This window comes from Limulus polyphemus, unplaced genomic scaffold (assembly GCF_000517525.1).
Source record: "Limulus polyphemus unplaced genomic scaffold, Limulus_polyphemus-2.1.2 Scaffold721, whole genome shotgun sequence".
Lineage (NCBI taxonomy): Eukaryota > Metazoa > Arthropoda > Merostomata > Xiphosura > Limulidae > Limulus > Limulus polyphemus.
In genome coordinates, this window is record NW_013666331.1 from 214,617 (window position 1) to 235,741 (window position 21,125).

General features: G+C 32.5%; 1 protein-coding gene across 4 annotated transcripts in view; it reads right to left on the reverse strand.

Annotated features, from left to right (window-relative positions):
* The window catches only part of LOC106460163 (intrastrand cross-link recognition protein-like), a 68,779-nt gene that overhangs the window by 18,010 nt on the left and 29,644 nt on the right, over window positions 1-21,125 (reverse strand). Inside the window, exons 1-3 of one of the 4 annotated variants that reach the window (XM_013919850.2) lie at window positions 16,251-16,338; window positions 12,194-12,573; window positions 609-719 (exon numbers count right to left, since the gene is read on the reverse strand). In XM_013919850.2, coding sequence (XP_013775304.1) covers window positions 609-719; window positions 12,194-12,573; window positions 16,251-16,254 — 495 coding nt within the window. In that variant the 5' untranslated portion in view covers window positions 16,255-16,338. Of the gene's footprint in view, window positions 1-608; window positions 720-12,193; window positions 12,574-15,742; window positions 15,800-16,250; window positions 16,339-21,125 lie in introns of those variants that run through there. The other 3 variants (XM_022386816.1, XM_022386815.1, XM_022386817.1) reach the window with 3 other exon arrangements.

Here is a 21,125-nt window from a genome sequence, read left to right on the forward strand (position 1 = left end):
CTTGCCTAGAACATCTAATTTCTAAGTATGCTTCCGAGAGGCAGTTCCACAACAATTTTTACAGCTATCAACTTCCACGGATCTTTCATTTTGGGATCAATCTTATTAACATCCAACTCATGTTGAAAGATTATAGAATACATTTAATAGCTTCATATTTATCTAATGTCACATTGTCAAAGAGTTTGTAAAAGACCACACCTAACTGGTTGAACATCCTAGTCAGCATGTTATATGATATTACCCAGACTAGAAATTCTGTCTTTATTACTTATATACAAAGATAGGGATTGAAATATAACATTCCAACATTCCCAAGGAATTTAACTTTGCTTGAGCATTTCATCTTTTTAGTTGGCTTTCCCAATCAGGTACGCACAGTCCATCTGTATTTCTTTCGTTATGACCGATGAAAGTGAACATATTGCATGGATTAATTAAAAAAAACAATTCATGAGGAAATACATCTTTACACGAGGGAATGTAATCATGGATGTCCTGAAGAAAAAAAAATCTGCTAAATGTGTGCCATATTTTCAGAGTTATCAATTAGTATGCGAAGATTTTTCACCCTGTAACATTAAAGACAATATGGACTGGTTCCATACTTCTCTTCTATAGCGTTCTCTGTCTTTACTTGAAGCATCAATGAAAGGCTGCTTCTCCTCCTCTGACATAGAATTCCACTTAGCAGCACATTCTTTACCAAAATCACCAATCTGAAAATAATTTAGTGTATATTAAGGCTCTGCATTTCAATAATTCTCTTTGGAAAAACACACACCATACTAATTTATAAAATTTGAAGCAACTCTAAAATAATTCCTTATTTGGCCCAAATTTCAAAGAATTAAATATTTTCAACTAGATAGATAAACAGTCCAAATTGTCTACATATAAACATCAAAAATGAAAAAATATTACCATTGTAACAGTGCTCCAATAGCTAGTGTATCCACATGATTTTTTGAGAGATGTGACATTTTTAGTTTACACTTATCAGTTATGGATGTAATATCACTGTTATGCTACAATATGAACAGGTGTGCTTACTTGTCTCATACTGTGAAAATGGTTGCATCATGCTTAAAAAGAAAGCAAACCACAACTAGGAGTGTAACAATACACTGAACTATTGATAGTTTGCAAACTTGATTATTTTCCCCATCCTGTTTATTTATGCCATTTCTTGGTAATTTCCCTTTAATTTAGACTGGTTTCATGGTTTTTACTCACCTGTAAGCCTAAAAAAAGCACATGTATCACATCTACATTAGTTGTGTTGCTCATTCAACAGAATGAACCATATTGAAGAATTAATGATTGCTTCAATTCTGAAGTTACTAAGTGTACCTTCATGAAACTTGGCAGTTTTTTAGTAAGTGTGAACAGTATGTTGTAAATAAAAAAATAAGATTTAATGAATCAGATTTAAGTATTTTAATGAAACATGCATTTCATGATAGGGATAACTTATTTTCATTTTAAGGTTTTTATATTTTATTTGCATTATCTCTAGAGCCTCCTAAATGAACATCAAAAGTTGTTTTTTTGGAAACACTGTATTTTATCTGTAGACTTCTCTATGCAAATAATAAATTTACTTCCAGCGTTATTACAGACAAAGGAATGGTTGAAAAACATGAAATAAATTGACTAATACAGTTCTTTCCTTTCATGTATAGACCTTGAAGTTACAACTTACTTATATTCACAGTTTAAACCTATTTTTTTTTTATTAAGTCTGTTTTCTGTTGTATTTTTATTTTGCAGTGTAGAGTAGTAATTCCCCCTTCCTGGATAATAAAGCAATAAAACAAAGCACTAGCCATTACACCATTTCCAGCAAACATTACTTCTGCTTTGAAAAGCATGCAAAAAATGTTGCATAACTGAATTTATTTCACTTCAATGTAGATTAGTAGAAGAATAACATTTGTTCAGTGGACAAACTTGTAATTATATACTAAAACTGACCTACAAAGTACAAATCTGTAGCTAGCATACTGGTATTTTGTCAAATACAATGACATTTAGATTACCATGTATTACAACATATAATGAAATCACATAATTGTCAGAAATTAAAATATTCAATGCTTTCTTTTTGCTAATTGTCAAAATAAAAGGCTTTTATTTATACTTCTTAATAGTATAAATATATACTGTGTTGTTGTTTGGCTTAGGATTCTTCTACAATAGGTGTCTGTGACTTGTTAACGGTAAATTCAATGATTAATGAACATCGCACACATCACTTGTTTTCAATATATACATACATACATATATTCAGATCAAGTTAAATGTATGTACAACAAATTCTTCACACTATAGAGATTATAGGCACATCACAGACTATATATATAGTTCTCTTCTTGTCAAAAGTACACTTAGACCTATTCAATTACTATCACACTAATATTCTGTGTGTCATTCACTTACAATTGTGGTGGCGCGAGTTACCGTAATCATTTGGTCTTCTTTCTTCTGAAGATCCTCTGTTCCTTTTGTCAAAGTGCACTCAGGCTGATTCAATTACTTTAAAACCATGCTTTGACGGAATAAATAATTTTGTAATTCATTTTCTACTGTTAGTCTTACTCTAACATAACGTTAAGCCTATGTCAATTGTTAGGCCTATCACTTCTACAGTAGTTAACTTCACATCAAACTTTTCTTGCCTGTAACTTTGCTCTCTTTTGTCATTATCTGTCTGCTGTTCCTGCCCATCTCACACTATTTATATCTTTATCACTTAATTGTCTTTCCGCCTTCTATATTCTCAATGACAACGTATTGCATGTGACGATCAATATTCTCAACATCAATGAATTATAAACAAAACTTCCTTTAATTGTCTGCTTTTAACTCTTATTATAAGAAAAACTAAACAATAATAAAATATTCACTCACAAAAATAAATTAATCAATAACATCTAAACTTAAGTCTTTTATATCATGACAATTATAATAATAAATCAGTTTAACTGACATTTCTGAAATTAATTCTCAGCAAGTACAAGTACACGTTGTATACATACTCCAATAGTATCGCAATAGTCAAAATCTGCATCAACAGTCACCCTAAGCCACAAGTGTTTAGACAAATATAATCCTACATTGAATGATCTATTATCAACCAATTAACAGTTGGTTTTGCCATGTAGTTGCATTTATTTTGGGGATTGCTTTACACAACCATTTTCATATGCAGAAATTTTTTTTTATTACTAAAAGTAAAATAAAATAAAGGAACAATAGTAAAAATAACACGATTTAATTTCTTATTTCCATACTTAGCCATTCCATAAGAGAAGTGTTGTGACAACTTCTTTTACTGAACACATCATTAGACCTATACTAGGATTTTACAACTTAGTGCCATATTTTGAAGTTGAACTTTGATATACTTGCACATTTCACATTCAAAATGCTCCTGTCAACACAGACATCAACCAGAAGTTTTTTCATTTACATTGGAAATCCCTAAACCAACTTCAGTTGTTAATTCCATACTGGATGAAATAATTTAAAATGTCACAATTAAATCAAAAACACGCAGGTAAGTGCCATGTTTAAAATAGCTGCATGATAAATAGGTTCTCAGAAGTTTTACTTCTCTCCCTTATCAACAAATTTAAAACACACCAGTGAATCCTGGCTTTATTATGCAGAGATGAATAAAGCACTAGGCTATTATGGTATACACACACACACACACACATATATATTAATGTTTTTGAAAAATTTTTTGTGTGCAAAGTCAGAGCTTCCAAGTGAAACCATAAATAAACTCCTAGATTTTCACTACTTGGTTGGTTTGAAAACCGAAATGAAAAACCTAGGATGGATCTAAATTAATGAAATGCAGAAGATCATATCAAACTGTTTACGTTGTAACATTGTGAAACATCTTCAAAATTGTGACTTTTATATCATGATAGATGAGTCATGTGATCTAGGACTTTACAACAGCTAGACATTTGTGTAAAGTATGTGCATAAAGTCAATATTGAGGCATCCTACCTAAGGAGTGTAAAGCTTGATGATGGGAAGCCTATACAATTACCTAATATTTGAATGATAACACATCAAAAACATTAAACAGCCCTACAGTAAAAACTGCAAAAATGTGTAACATTCAGAGCATTTTCAATGACAAAGAATTGCAAACCAAAGAACCACACATTGTGAGATGGATGAGCATGAGAAGTGCAGTTAATGCTGTGTATCATATCCTGCTGTTGTAACAACTATTTCTGAACTATGTACAACAGATGTTACAGCTAAATCACTACACATGTACTTTAACAGCTCTAAAATGGCTTTAATTACGTGCCTCATATTAGATGTCCATAACGAAATTTAGGTGTTAAGTTGTAGATTTCAGGAGGAAAACCTGGTATTCAGTCAAGTGAGACCACTTTAGCTGGACTGGATGAGCTAAAAAATGTGGTGAAAATTACAGTAAATGGTAAGCACTTTGGAACATAATGATGGGTGTGTGAAAGGTGTAAAACTTTGATTCAGAAGTAAAGCAACTCATGAGTAAATATATAAACAGACTTTATCAGAACATCACCAATAGGCTTACACAAGATGATGGAAACACCATTCGTAATCTTGGATCCATACTTGACCTTCTATTTTTGATGAGAATCCAGCAGATGGGGCATTACTGATCTTGCAGATTCTTATGGAACCAATAAACACACCAGAATTTCAAATGATGCTGGGAAAAACACTGATCTGGTACGAAATGAATGGCCTAGACCAAAAGGTATATTGAAAGTTGCATGTAAAAACTTGAAAACTGAGTACTTGTGTAATAGGGGTTATTAAACTGTTTGGTGACCAATTTCCTAAATTGTCCAAATTGTGTTAAATAGCATTATGCTTTTGTGTAACAAATGTTGATTGTGTAAGAGCATCTTCCATATAAAACAGGCTCAAGACAAAATTCAAATGCTCTATGCAAGCTGAAATGACAGAATGAGAATTGTAATGTTAGGTCCAGAAATTTCAATGTATGATCCCAGTTCTACAATTAAAATGTGAGACAGTGCTAAGAACGGAAGAGAGGTGAGGCTTTCACAACCATACAGAGAATTAAGACAATTAAAAATAAATAAATGTGTAAATTGTGTGTGTGTTTTTGTAGTATTTTCTTGATTAGGGGAGAAGGCTACTTGAAAGGTACATGAAGCTGATACTGGCATTAAATATCTATAGATCATAGTATTATTTAATGGGAATTGTTGTTTTAGTGATGAGCTCCAAGTAGTTCAATAGAACTAAACGATAAGTTGAAATCTGTATATTATTTTGAGTAAGTTGGGTGAATGACCTTACAGAATTTATTCATTGCAGTGAAAAAGTTCTATGGTATTAACTGTCTGCATTTGAGTAGGATAGGGGTTGATCTTTTCATAAAGGTTATTAATCTAGTTATTCAGAAGGCTATAGAACTATTATTAAAGAGATGAATGAATAAATGTCGATTTGATAGCACTTGAAAAAAGTAGTTTCAATCAAGTTCTGGTTATAGAAGAGTTTAACTTCAGAAGTATCAACTGGGATTGTTTTAAGCTGGATAGTGATGGCAAAAGTTCTTTACAATTAGTACAGTACAGTATTCTCCATCAATTAGTTATGGAACAAAATAGAGATAATGTTATTTTGGATTCACTATTAATCAATAACAATGACATTATTGAAAAAGCCGAGGAGGGATCATATGGTAGACAGTGACCACTGTATAATTAGATTTGATTTTTGTTACCTGCACTGGGTTGGTCTGAGCCAGTAGTGAAGAATTAACATTTACTGTAATTCTGAACTTACTAAGTGTACCTTCACATCATTGGGTATACTTTTAACACCTGCCATTTGCCAGCCTGGCATCTTGATGTGGATTCCCGTAAAAAAAAAAAGTCATTCTGGAAAGATTTTGGTTGTTTTGTTTAGACAAAAAGAAGACGTTTGGCACTATTTTTGAGATCTAGTTTGCTGGAATAGTCCTGTGACTTGACCCAAGACCATGTGGATAAACATGGAGAAGTTAACGTGTAAATGTAAAGTAAAATGACATAGCAATGAAACACGCTGGAAATTTTCTAGATGTGGTTGTGAATGTGATGGTTTAAGTGTAGCGATTAAGCTAAACTGTGGGTCCAGATTGGATAAGGAAAGAACTTACTTGAAAATATCCCAATCAATTTTACATACCAGCTGAAATGGATATTTGGCAATTGATTACTGCATCAACAACAAAACATAAAAAAATGGGCACAACAGTATCATTATCTTCAAAAAGAGGGATTAGAATCATATATATAAGAAATCATTAGTTTCAAAACTTTGTGAAACTAATGGCACAGTAAAGACCAAAGATACAGTGTTGAAGTTAAAGCATTACAAGATGATGTCCCTTGTGATTCTTAAATTAAAAATGCCATTTCTAGAATGAAGAGTGAATATAAGAAGGATAATATAATGCCCAGTATGGTACTACCATTATATAATCCATAGAGATTACATCATGTTATATTTTCAGTAATATTTAGTTTTGGTTGTTGTTGTTTTAGAAGCTGTGCCAAGCTTCATTTATTGAAACCTATTGAAATAACCCTAAATCACCAGTTTCCAAAATGACCTTCCTAGGCCTCAGTACTAAAAGATGTTGGGCTGGCTCGAGTGGCAGGTGTTAATCAAAATTTCAAATGTTACATCTTACAGTTTTCATATTTCACTTATATAATCTCTAAGAGCTTCTAAATGAATAACAAAAGTTCTCTAGTAAAACTTCATACTTAATCTCTTATTTTTTCAACCCCAATAATAATTTTTAGCAGAAGTTAAAAATTATTATTTTTTCTAGAATGACTGCAGATCATAACAGACAATTACAATTATTTATCCTAACAGTTTCAGAGCTCTAACCTTTTCACAAGTGATTTCATTGAATTTTGTTGTTGAATTGTTCTTTGAACTGTGTCTAACTGCTAATCTAGCATAATAAAGCAATAAATTACCTGGCAAGAGTTTAGTGCAACTTATGATGAACAAAGTACTGAATTACAAACAGCTCAAGTGCATTCCTAGTAGAGAATTTTTTGTATTTAAAATTGTTATATTTTAGATACTTGTATAACAATAAATAGAATATATTCATAAGAAACAAGAAATTTTGTATTTGCATTTTCAAGTTTTTGTATTCTCGACAATGAAGTCCTAGAGGTCCACTAAGCACTTTTTTTGTAATGCTGGTGTTGTCTCAAATTATTTTAAAAAATTCAAATATGCAGTTTAGAGTACAAAATACTATCAAGCATGAAGAACAGCATGTCCTAAGTTACTATAATTAACTGGCTTTCTAACATCACTATAAATGGGTTAATAAAAATTCTGTTAGTTGGTCAAATTAAACTAAACTAAACGAAGAAACTGAGACAAAATTTTGAAAATCTGTTGGCTGAATAATCTAGTCTTAACAAAAAATCGAAATCAGAATCTTTTTTTTTGGTTATATCTCAGTAAAGCAGGAAGCTTTGAGACTAGAAATTTACTTTTAGTCTGAGAATACCTATAGTATAAGTGTGTAATTTGTGGGAAACTTAGAAGATCTGAAAGGGTTAGAAATAAAATCTGAAAAGGGGAATTTGAAAGGTAGAAGTGAAGATTAAGTATTTATTTAAATATTTCCTATAGAATTAAAACTTGTATAATATTAAAACTTGAATTATAAATGTTTTGATACCAAGTTTATTGACATACTTTGATAATAAAGTTTAGTTAAATTTTGAATGTAACTCTGTAAAAGGCCATGACATGTGCATTTCGACCTCTACCCATTTACAGTCTGAGTAATGTTAACTTCTAATAAGAGTAAGCTACCTACTTGGAGCAAATTAAAAATGAAGTTCAAGTTTAAAAATACCTTAGTTTCAAATCTTAGAACAGTTAACTTTGATGCAATGAAAAATAAATTATTTCGCATTAATTGGAATAGGCTATTGATTGGAAATACTTGTTTGCAGTGGAAAAGAGTTAGGAGTAAATTACTACAAATACAAAGCAACTTTGTTCAGGTTAATATACAAATGATAAATGCCAAACTTAAACACAAAGATCTTACAAAGGAAATCGAATGGAAAATTAAAGAAAAGCTTAACATATATAAACAAATTCAAACACACTGCTAGAATGGAAGCCAGGAGGCTAGTACAATAGAAGTGGTTAAAAAAGATATTAGGAAATTGAAAATGTTAAATACCAGTAAAAATTAAGCTAATTGGAAAAAAATGTTAGAATGTGAGTTGGACCTTTGAAAAATGAAGATAGAAGGTTTATTTTTATGATTACAAGCTCACTGATCATCCAAATGCTTCTTTTCTTTGTTTTACTAGAGATGATATATAGTGGAATCCACATCTAGAAGATTATGTGATATCCTTAAATGAAGTTTGGATTAAGCTGGAACGATGGAAAAATTGAAGGAAGATAAGTCATCTGGGCCAGATAATACTTTATCTAGGATAATAAAAAAACAACAACAAAAGATCATATTTATGGATGCTGACCTTAGAAATGAGTGAATCCATTAAAATTGATAAGTTGTTGACAGAATGAAGAGCAGCTAATATCAGATTTTTTTTGGATGGGGGTGAGATTGGCAATGTACAAGTAATTGGCACTCAGTTAGTCTTACTTCATTGATTTCTAGTCTATAATTACAGATGTATTATACTAGACAGATAAAAGAAAATAGTAAAGTTGGCTATGACAAGAACAGTCAAGGGTTCAGACAGTAGAAATCATCCATAGATCAAATGGTATCCCTTGAATATCATTGCTCTAAGCAAGTTTTGTAGCTACTAAAAATCACTTGATACAATGGATAGAACAGCCTCATGTAGTTGCTACAATAATGAGAAACACCAGAAATGTGCAAACACCATCCAGAGATTCTATGAAAATGTGACATGTCAATACATAAAAACTAACTAAGCCATATGTATTGGATTAGGTAATGAGAAAGACCAGAGAACAATCAAAGACGGTATACAACAGACTCACACAAAAGCTAGAAGACTTTGACAACAAACTAAACCAAGAATATTGAGAGCCAAACATGCCTTCACAACCTCAGAGCTGACCTGGGGAAACAGAAACCTTGCCTTTCAAACTAATGCAATAGATTTTGCATAACCAAACTTTCAGAAGTTTGAGAAAATAGTAACAGTAGAAAGATGTTAATATAGAAGGTGATTTGTTCAACAACTGAGACTAAACCCTGCATCAGGTGACGTTTAACAGTCGCTAATGAAAGCCATTAAAATGATAAACAATAACAATAATGTAAACATGTACGTAACATGGAACGTGGCATTTCATACTGTGATAGCCCAAAGCATTATTGTAGGAAAAAAGAGGATATGTTAAAAGTGCAAAGATAGTCTAATTTAAAGATAAATTGTTATTATATAAAATTCTCAATAAAATAATGAGTAAATTATAAAACAAATTAATGAACTATGTAGATATGGATAAAAAATGCATGAGAATAAAGAACTATTACAGAATATAAATTTTTCAATTAAGCCAGATGGAGAAAGGGTTCTTAAAGTGTAAATGAGGACTATTTTAAGTTGTGATAAATTGTATTTATAATCTCAAAAATGTTTTGGGACTGAAAGATCAAGATTTAAATTGATTATATATATATTTTATTTTCATGAAATCTATCACAAATTTCACAACTGGTCTCATCAATGCACAATATGATACATATATTGCAATAATACAGTAAATGACAGATCCTGATATGTAGTTAAAAGGCTTATTAATGTGGAAATGACTCTTAAGGCCAATAATTAAAGTTTAGCAGTCCATGTGCTGGCACATTAGTATTTCTGTGTGGGTCTTGTACTTTTTTTTTAAGTCAATGTCTGAATTAAAATTAAACCTAATTTTTGGTAGGGTTATTATTAGTTCTTTACATATTCAAATAGGAACACAAAATAATAAAATTCACAAGAATACAATGTTCCATAACTATTATGATTTCACTAGAATTATAACTAAGCAATCAGAGCATGCATCTAATTCCCTTATTTGGTTCAGGTAATCTCAGTAAGAGCAACTTTGAATCTGTAGGCTGAATAATCTAAAAGCTATTGTGAGAATGAGTTAACCTATTTTGTAATTCAGTATATTAAAATCTTCTCTTTCTATTAGCTATAAATAATCTGTTAGCCAGCGTCAGAGAAGCATGGTTTATGTTTCTGTAAATCCAGATGACTGGAGGCTAAGTTAAACTGTCTTAGAAAAAACAACACTAAGTTTGTAATAACTTGTGTTACAATGAAGAAGCTCAAGTATGAGTGGAAAAGATATCTAAATTGGGATTGAACAAGTAATGTGATATAGACAAGTGAAGATAGAGAATTTATTTACATATGTATCTTTTTGAAATTAAAGCTTGTGATATTAAAATTTAATTTATTAACTATGTTTTGATGCTAAGTTTACCAACATATATTGATAATAAAGGAGTTTGATAAAATTTTGTATATAACTATGTAAACAAATAAAATAAAAACAGGTCAAGGTGTACACACTTTTACTTACTAGTATCAATAGGGTTTATGGTAAGAACAGTAGGGCTCAGGGGACACAAGTATAAATTTTGGCAGGGAAAGAGTCAACCATATTGTTGGAGTGAATGTGCTTTGTAATAAACTATGAGAAAAACCTACACACTGGGTTAGTGAAGTGAAGAAAAAAATGTCATTGGACACTATTCAGTTCTTCGCATTATATAGCCACACAATAGCAGATATAATAAATAAACTTAGCATTCCGAGAATTGTTTAATCTTGAAGTTTAAGTTTAAGGGAGGCCCAGTTCAATCTACACATTGATCAAAGTTTAGATTGAACTGGACCTTTCTTGAACTTAGACTTCAAGATTAAACAATTCTTGGAACACTAAGTTTATTTATCATATCTACTATTGTGAGGGAAAGAGTAGTCTTCAGCTTAAATAGTCATTTTTTCTAACAGTGTGTTTGCTCTTTTGAAATGGTTGCCTTCAGATGTGGTGGATGCAGTAAATTTATAAGGAGGCTTGATAAATATTTCAGTGATAAAGTCTGGCTTTGAATGTCTTATTCCTATTTTAAAGTTTAGTGGATGGGATGCACTAGATGGATCAATAAGTCCCCTAATTCCGTAACACTCCTACTGACCTGCATATATGTGAAGCCTATGAGATAAAAGAAATTAAACAAGTTTTTGTTCTATATCGTAATCACTTTAGTTGTTTACTGTTAATCATCTATCACCATAACTGAGTCCTGCCAAGTTCCTTTCATACTAAACAATAAAGCAAAGACAAAAAATATGTGAATGGAGACACAATAACTTAGTTAAAGTACTGGTCAATAAAGAGAGTTGAATGGCTAAATTCCCATCCAGCCTCAGTTTTTACTTTCTAAAGCCACAGGAATGTGCTCTACTTTACAAATTTCTATAATAATAAATTAACTATTAATTCAAAAACCAGGTGTCTCAGGAAAAGGATTTCTGGACATGTTTCTTTCTCCAATTACAAAAACACACATGTATTCAGGCACACTCAATGCTAGTGTGATTCTGTTGTTCTAACAAATCAATCTTTTCTGTGTTCCTGATAAATGAAAGTCTTAATTAAGAGTTCAAGGATTTCTGGCCATTATGGTCTATAAACTAGAACTGAACTTTATAGATAGTTCCTTTAATCTTCTTCTCAGCCTTTAATATGTAGTTCATTTCCCTACTCCTTGTTTTTGCTAAATGATAAAAGAATTTATGCTTTACAGTTTGTTTGTTAAATCTCAAGTCCTGCCAAATTTCATCCTTTGTAACTAGTAGGGATCTTGTAATTCTTTTTTTATTATCTCCTTATTGTTTTTATTTTATTTCTATTATAAAACAAGTTATAAATTATTTAATTATTTTTCTGAAAGAGCAATGGGTAGATTAAAGGCAAGACTTAAATCAACCAAGCCTTTATCAAAATTTCTAAAAAAATTACTATACTGAGAAATAAACTTGAATATGGATACAAATGACAGTTAACTTATTTTAGTTCTGAAAAGCAAGTCACACTAGAGGGTATAATACTCCTAATGTTTCCTCTCTCAACTTACCCGAGGTACTTGTCTTCCTGATTTCTTCATCTCTTCTCTATACCACTGAGTGAAGTTGATGTATGCAGTGGTGGCACGTTTTGGAGCAGGAATGCCATCTTTATTCACTTTTGGCTTCTTCTTCATCTTTCCACCACCACCTCTACCAGCTGGATAAGATGCCATCAGCGGTGTTCCTTGAGGGAAGTGACGAGGAGCACTGTTGTTTGAAAAAGGTGATCCCTGTAACCCTGCACCTATTAACTGATTAGCAGTATTCATTGTTAAATTCAGCCCTGCTGGTAACATTGCAAGTTGAGCCATTGAAGGATGGATACTAGATGAGTTTCCATCTGGTGACATACCTTGGTGCTGTGCCATTCCCTGGTAATCGTATTCTGCTATAGAAGAATGGAGCATAACATTACTTAAATAGTCTGTTCCAAGCAACTTTTGATCAGTCCAACATAAAACTGGTATACATACACATGTAAATATCTATATAAACAGCAAATAGAACAAATACAAGCAGTCAAAAAACTGTATCAAAAAATGCATCTTAGGGTGACAACAGTACACAAGTTTTTGAAGAAATAAAATACAGAACTGTCTATACAAAAATAAATCATTTGGTTTCTTAGTATGATAAAGTACCTTTTCTAGAAACCTTCAACTGCAAATATCACTTAAATTGTTTTGTAAACTATCAAGAAAATTGTGGTCACTAAGCTGCATGCTCATCACATGATATAAAAATCTGCCTCTAGCTTATTGGTTCACCAGTTCATTTGAGTTTAAGTAAAATAAATAATATTAATAATAAACAATTTGCCCTTTTTAATTGGGACATTCTAGCTCCACAACAACTTCAAGCAGGGGGTTGTCTAAATGGGAATCCAAGAAACAGTCATGGTGGACAGTTGCTATACAGTCACCATTGTGATAATTTGTTGCCACAAGATTTCAGATCTCTATCTTGTGGAGTAAACATCTAATGCCACTGGGATCTGTGGAAATTAGCCTAGACAGAAAATATAGATTAAGAAGAAGGTGAGTCGGAAAAAGGCTGTTATAAAGACCTTGGTGGACAATCACCTGTCACAGCTGGTTCCTACAACAAAGAAAGTGAGAAAACTGGTTGGGCATTCATAATCTCACATAAAGCAACAACATTCCAGTGGGGCATTCAAGCTTCCAACAAGGATGGTGCTGGAAGACATAAAGCAAGCTATCCTTTGGATTGCTAAAATCAGTGACAAAACAACCAACGTATTTGCAACTGATTCACAGGCAGTACTGCATAAAATTCACAGTGGTGATCCCCAGATAGATGCCAAAAAGCAACTGCATGGTAAGACTTGTGTAAGTATATGTGCCAGACCATACAGAGATAAAGTTAAATGATAAAACTGACAAGAAGCCCCTTTATCTAGTCCACCTCAACTAGCAAGATATAGACCTCCTCTGCACTAGTAAGGTAAAAAATGGCAAAGATGCAAGGTCTATATTGATATTATGAAAGAATAATACTATTGGAAAATAAGTACTGTATGATGTAGATATGGAAAGCAAAAGTTGGGGAATCAATAAGACAGCAGAGAACCAGTAGGCTACTGCCAATCAGATAAGAAACTCTCTTCTACCTTTTTGTGAGGTTGTCAGTTTCCACACCAGGGGTCTACTCCTAGCAATGCAACACATAAGATTGCTATCTGGTACTCAACACACAAAGGTTAATAACTAAATGCTCTTAAATACAACAAGTGTTGTTGGAAATTAGCTCCGGATTTATTGCTATTTATGTTGATTTTAAAGTTTTCACACATTTAACAGAATTATAGCTAGAATGAGAAAAATTCATAGAAAAACACTTACAACTGTATCTACTTCAAAAGTAAAAGATTCAGTTAACATAAAGAAAGCACTAAAACAACATGAAAAAAACACCACAAAAGAGTTACAACTTAAAAGAAAGTTACTTCTTAAAATAAAAATTCCTTGTCAAAAATTCAAATCCTAATAGAAAATATCAAAGCAGAACTGACTTTTTTTTTTTATGGTGAAAAAATTTTATTACTTATAATTTATAAACAACTTAAGAAATCCTATAGTTTTAGCCAAAACATATCTGAATGTTTTTTAATGGTTTACAACAAGCTACAACATATTTTCTGTCATCTTTATTAAACCTTTTTGCTAATACTTCTATTATTAAATCATTCAGAAACCAAAAATGTCATCTATACACAATCTCAGACATTTTAAACATTGACTTTAAGAGAGAAAGAAGAGAGAGCAAAATCTATTATATACACATTTAGTTTGTTGTGATTATTAGAGTATGCATTTATATTTTGGGCATACTAAAACTTGCGTTATCAAAATGGCATTTTATATAGGTTAAATATACTTGTTTAAAGAACTATAAAATAACATATTAATACATTTGAAAATTTACATTTGTTATTTCCTTGTGTGTCAAGAAGCAGAAGCATGTGCTACAGTGATTGTTTATCATTCATATTTGCTGAGTCAGCAATACTTATGCAGACAGCACTGTGATACTTAGATGAATAATAATTCTCTTGATTGCTTAAGAAGCCTACATCCATGTTTTTTTTTTGTATAAAACTTACTTTATGCTAGTTTTTATTAAAATATACAAATATATATGGGCATTTGCAGGATGGGGCAAGAGAACACTTGCTCCCTACCTGAAATTTCAGAAGAAAAGCTATTTGAATAATTTATTACAAATGTATTAGAAAACAATACTATTTGAATATAAATGATGAAATTAGATGTACATAAATAAACCATAATCAGCTAGAAAATCACATTCAAACTTCAAGGCAATGGCAGGCCCCCACCTGGAATACATTCTGCAGACACCCATGAATATACAAACATATGTACTTTATGGCTTCCTTGGTAGGCTTTTCTCCTACCTACATTTTCTCATATGTTGGTTAGTGTGGTCAAACATGACAATAGGAATCAAACTTTGTATATCTTGTTTTGTACAATACTAAAATTCTTTGTAAGGGTTAAAGACACTTTCATGGCTATTTTGCTAAGAGTTTCACAATTGTATCTTATAAGGTGAAATATAAAAACTTACACAAAAATATTTAAGTTTAAGTACCAGTGTAAGTTATAGCATCAGTTACATTTGCTAATATTCAAGTTTGCTCATTATTTGGCCTTTTGTTACAATATGTACAGTATACCCAACACACATCTACCCATTAAAGATTAATTACTAGTATTACGACTTGTAAGTCATACAATTAGGTTATTCCAAGACAAGAATCAAACATAAGTTACACTGTTACTGTTAGTAACTGCATCGATAGTCTCACTAATAGTAATAATGAATGGCTAGGCATAGTACTCCTTTAGTTTTGACAGTGCAAGTTGTAACGTTTTGCTTTAAGAAATTCTAATGAGATTAAATATAATTTACACAGTATATTTCCCCTAAAACAAGTTTCTGGGATTATAACTACACCGATTGGATTTGGCTAAATTAAGTTTCAAATTTTCACGCTTTGATCAAATCTAATATACTTTCATGAACGGTCCTTGCAGCCGACATTTGCCGAATTCCAACTAATCTTCTGATTGGTCTAGAGCGCCATACTTATTGTTACGACTACGATAACTGGTCCGGATTTAATAGGCCTGTTCTAACCTTACATTTGGCTTCCTTTCTTTGCCTGCTTTATCTTTGGGGGAGCAATGGCAGATCCCCCATTTTATGAGTACGAATTCACACACCATGTTTACTTAAAAGAAAAACGACAATACAGCCATTTATATCAACGGATTACTTTATTATCATCCAAGAATACTGCAACAGCCTCAAAAACATTATAATTATTTATTTTGTTCAGAAAATTACTGTTGAAGAAGAGAAACTCGAGGAATGGCGGGAAAGCATGGCAGCTTTGAACCAAAATGTTTTATAAATGACTTAAAACGTGATTACATTTTCAGAGAAAACATAATTATATGAAATAACTACGTAAAATGCTTGTTTACGAAGCTTTGCAATTTTTTTTTATATTTCACTTACCCATAGTCCTTATAAATATGATAATTTGCAAAACAAATTATTGGTCTTCACAGTCTCACAGACGCCGAACTTCATAAATCTATTGTGTAGGTTGCCTACGCAAGCGCTCTAACGTCACATAGACCCTTGTTACGGTTTTGCCACCTAGTGGTAATTAAATAAGGCAGGTTTTAAATTCATTGTTATTTACGGACAATACGGAACCAACGTTTACTTGTTTTGCTAATATGATGATTTTTGCAAATGACGCAATTAGACTTAAACATTTCCTTTCTATTTTTAACCAGCCATATGTAAACATGATATATCACAGAAAATTATTACGTAGCTTGCTACAATCATCGTTAAAATCAGATGCTGATGTGCCTTTCTATTTTAATTTACTCACTGGAAATTAGTTGCAATATTTACTTTGCTCTGAATATACAACTTCAATGAGAGAATTTGACATCAATAGTAATTTACGGCGGCGTTTGTTCCTGCAGCTATTCGTCCAGTTGAAATGTTTAACGGATTAACCTTTTCGGGGAGTCATCTGTCTAATATATACGTTTTTAAAAGCTATACCTCTTTTGTACCTATTCATATTCCTGGAACTTCAGCTAGAGGACGAAAGGCTTTAATGTAAATCTCACTTTAACAATAAATAATCCAATGAAGCTTTTTTCTTTGTTGCATGATCTTTAAATCATCCGACTTTGTCGAGTGCAGCACGTGTTATTTTCCAATCTCTGCAAATTAATCTAACTGTAGAATATATTGAAATGTTTAAGCTAGTCTCCTGGAGAACTGCAATTAGTATTTTAAATTTTATATCATTTTGACTTAAACACACTGTTGTAGGGCATATCCCCCCCTTTTTCTATAGACATTTGTACTGTTCTTATTATAAGAAATTCTGAATAAAAGTAAAGAATATAATATGTTAACCACAGTATACCTGCTATATCCGGTGTCGACGAAGCCTTTCATCCAATACCAGGGCTGATCAGGCTGTCTCAGATATGATGGACATCGTGGCTGAGACGCTATTTTTTTTTTATCAAATATAAGAACTTACGAGTGAAAGAAAAGAACGTAATAAACTAAATTCCCTAAAAAATGAATGAATTAATATAGGTTCTTTCTTTGATAATATCACAGTATCTGTTTGACATTTCAGAAAAGTATCTACTTGAATCGACAAATCCTCAGCCATAGCTTTCTTAGCACCGGCAATAAACCTATAACTTTTGTTTTATGCATTTTGGGGATCAAAATTAATTTAGGTATTATATCATAAGGCACACCAAAGTATAGAAGTGTTATCTATTTCTGTATATTTTTATCGGTTTTAACGTGTTTATATACCTCGTTACCTGAAAGTTTTAGTGCTTTAAAATAAAACTAGTTTTTACATAAAGTTACAATATAATTCTTCTTTTACAAATGAAAACAAAGTAAGGGATCTAAATATATATTCATTTCTTTCTAATAACATGATTGTTGTAAATAGTGACTATGTTGTACGTTTATGGATTTTGTCAACTCTTTTTACCCATTTTTTAAACAGTAATAATTAAGTTTTTTAAAATAATTTTGTAAAACTTTAATAAATGATATACTAATTATTTGTTTTGTGCTATTCTCAGTAATTTGATAACATTCCCAGAACTAAGAACCTTTTCACAATTCATAATAAGCTACAATATCAAGACTGGGGAAAAGATCCAGGATTTTTTTTGCTTGGAGGAGGGGGGGGGGGGGTTCACCAGGACACAAGACCTTTTGAAAAAATCGAATTTTTTATATGATCTAATGATCTGCAGGATAAACCTTGTATTTACCTTTCTTAGCAGCTACGCGAGCTTAGAAGGCATTGTTGATTGGTTAGTGAGTATGTAACAGTGTTTGATTGACTTTTAAATTAGCAAGTGTTTCCATTTTAATCGGTTTCTCTGTTCAATTTCATGAATGCTAAATACGCTTTCTGAAGAAGATATTGAGTATTTAGAAAATTGGCAACTGAGCGACTGTTCAACGATAGTTTTTAGTTTGTGAAACGCTGTAGTTATCATTAAGTGGACTGAACTTTGCATTATTTATTTATTAGCAAATAACTCAAAAGAACTCGACCAACAACATTACTGACTAATTATCAACTATCAGTCGATAATTCAACTTTTGTCAAATACATTTTTCTACACGCGTCATTGTACTTGAATTTTTTGAATAAGTATATATTACCCCATTTCATCATGACCCAAATTAATTACAATTCATATGTATTAATTTAACTTAAAAAACACATTCTTTATCGTTGTACTTTCCTATTAACTTGTATTACGCACATGAAACTTGTTTGTGAACCAGTCTATTTGTCCTTTCGGTCTCAAAGGCAGCCTTGACAATTGTTTACCTAAAAATTATTGAATGAGCGTCGTTCTGCAAGATGTGAGAAGAAAAACTTGGATAAGTGATAATAAAGAATAAATTGGCACGTCTAAATGAAAACATTTTCCAGTTTATTTTGTGCGACGTTTTGAGCAGACGCTCTTCGTCAGGCACTAAAGAACATGTTACAATGGAATTAGATAAGAAATTATCGTTAAAAGATAAAATAATACAAAGGTTCTAATTACACACGTTCAACGTGGAGCACAGTGACAAAAACACTGATAAAAACATTGAACTTATTGCATAGATATTATTAAAATTAGCAAGAATATGGAAAAGAAGTAATTAGAAGAACTAAAATTAGATTTACAGATATAAACACAGGAAAATAATAAATATAAATTCGCAAAATAATAGCCTAGTAAAATACAATAATAACTCACGGAAATAATTATGGGAAAGAAAATACTTTCGTATAGGTAAGGTCGAAGAGGGAGATCTAACCAGGATTAACAGGTAAATAAACGAAAGATCTTCTTTCAAGTAAGTGGCCAAGTGGTTAGGGTGCTCGACTCGCAATCTGCGGGTTCGAATCCCCGTTCTACCAAACATGCTCGCCCCTTTTAGCCGTGGGGGCGTTATAATGTTACGATCACTCCCATTATTCGTTGGTAAAAGAGTAGCCCAAGAGTTGGCGGTGATGACTAGCTGCCTTCTCTCTACTCTTACACTGCTAAATTAGGGACGGCTAGCGCAGATAGCCTTCATGTAGCTTTGCGCGCAATTCATTACAAACCAAACCTGGTTAAATGTCCTCCTTCAACCTTACCTTACCTTGAGTTATTATTTTGCTAATTTCTTGATTATTTTCCTGTATTGATATTTGTAAGTCAAACTTTACTTCTTACATATTCTCGCTAATTTTAAAAATATTTATGTAATAACTTTAATCAATGGTTTTATCATATGTATGGGGTTTTGAGTCCGTTTTACTTCACCATATAGTAACCTAAATTAATTTAGGTATATGAATAATATTATGACATTTCGATGAATTCATTATTCGATATTATACAGCGGACCAACTGCTTAATGATTGTATATATGTTTTATCAGTATTTTTGTCACCGTGCTCCACGTTGAACGTGTGTAATTAGAATCTTTGTATTATTTTACCTTTTAACAATTATTTCTGAGCCTAATTCCATTGTAACACGGTCTTTACCGCCTGACGAAGGGCGTCTGCTCGAAATGTGGCAGATCATAAACTAGAGAAAGGTTTCATTTAGACGTGTCAATTTATTCTTTATTATAATTTAGAAAAAGGTTTCATTTAGACGTGTCAATTTATTCTTTATTATAATTTATCCAAATTATTTACCCAGCAACTTCTGATACATCTTAGATCGTTTCAAGAAACAGCTAGAATCCTACATTGCTGAAGTGGATGCGCTGGTGTAAAATTACCTAGATGATCCCCCTTCAGAAGTAGTCTGAAGGGTATTCATGGAGTGTGCCAACTCTATGTAAGGGAAACACACTCGTGGGAGAGACTTTACATCTGAACTAGATATACTCTTCACTCATGAATGAAGAATGTGTCGCGAAAAGGGGTGGAAAAGAGGCACATCCAAGAAATGAAACTACTCTTGGTATAATGTGGCAAGGGCACATTGGACCGTAAGTGGGAGGTCAAGGCCAGTCCAAAACCAGCGGGACTGGAATTATATTAACAAGCCCAAAGTAGCAAGAGGGTCCTCTACCATTCACCTTGGACCCAGGAAACAGATGAAAATTAGAACTTCCATTCTAAGAACCCAAGCCATCTTATGTGCATATCCAACCCAACCAACACCCATACCCTCTGGGAACTAACATCCAGATGATGGTACGATGGTGGAACTGTAATGTGCAGGGTCAACTCTAGTCCAGAACCATGGGGCATTGGGAATGTATCATCCAGCCCATGGTCGGAGGAGGGTCCAAGTCCACTCACATTTGAGGGCTCATGTTGGCCAGTCCAGCTCCAATCAACACCAGTCACCTGGGGACTGACATCCAGGTGGAGATAGGAAGGATGATTCCCAGCCAGAGTGGTGAACTGCTATGCGATGAAGAAATTCATTCAAAATCGAATAGCACCCGGAAATGAACATCAGACCCGCGGTAGGAGGATAGTCACATCGTCTCCACTGGCAGAACACCACTATCTTACTCTCAACTGAGTGGAAATAAGTACACTTAGGAGGAAGCCTCCAAGGTCCACCACCCCAGCAGCTAGGAGCTGGTAAGTAGTAAGAACTCCCATACTCCACTGGAAGGAGGGGAAAAAATGCACTGGAGAATCAAAAAGAATGCATCACCAGAGAAAGTGCAATGGGTGACCACATAGCCATATTTTGAAAACCAGACCATTCCTAATTTATACAACTGAAGGATCAGCAGGGATGGGCAGCAACCTCGTTCCACTTTACTCATGTTAGTCCATGAGTGAACAGT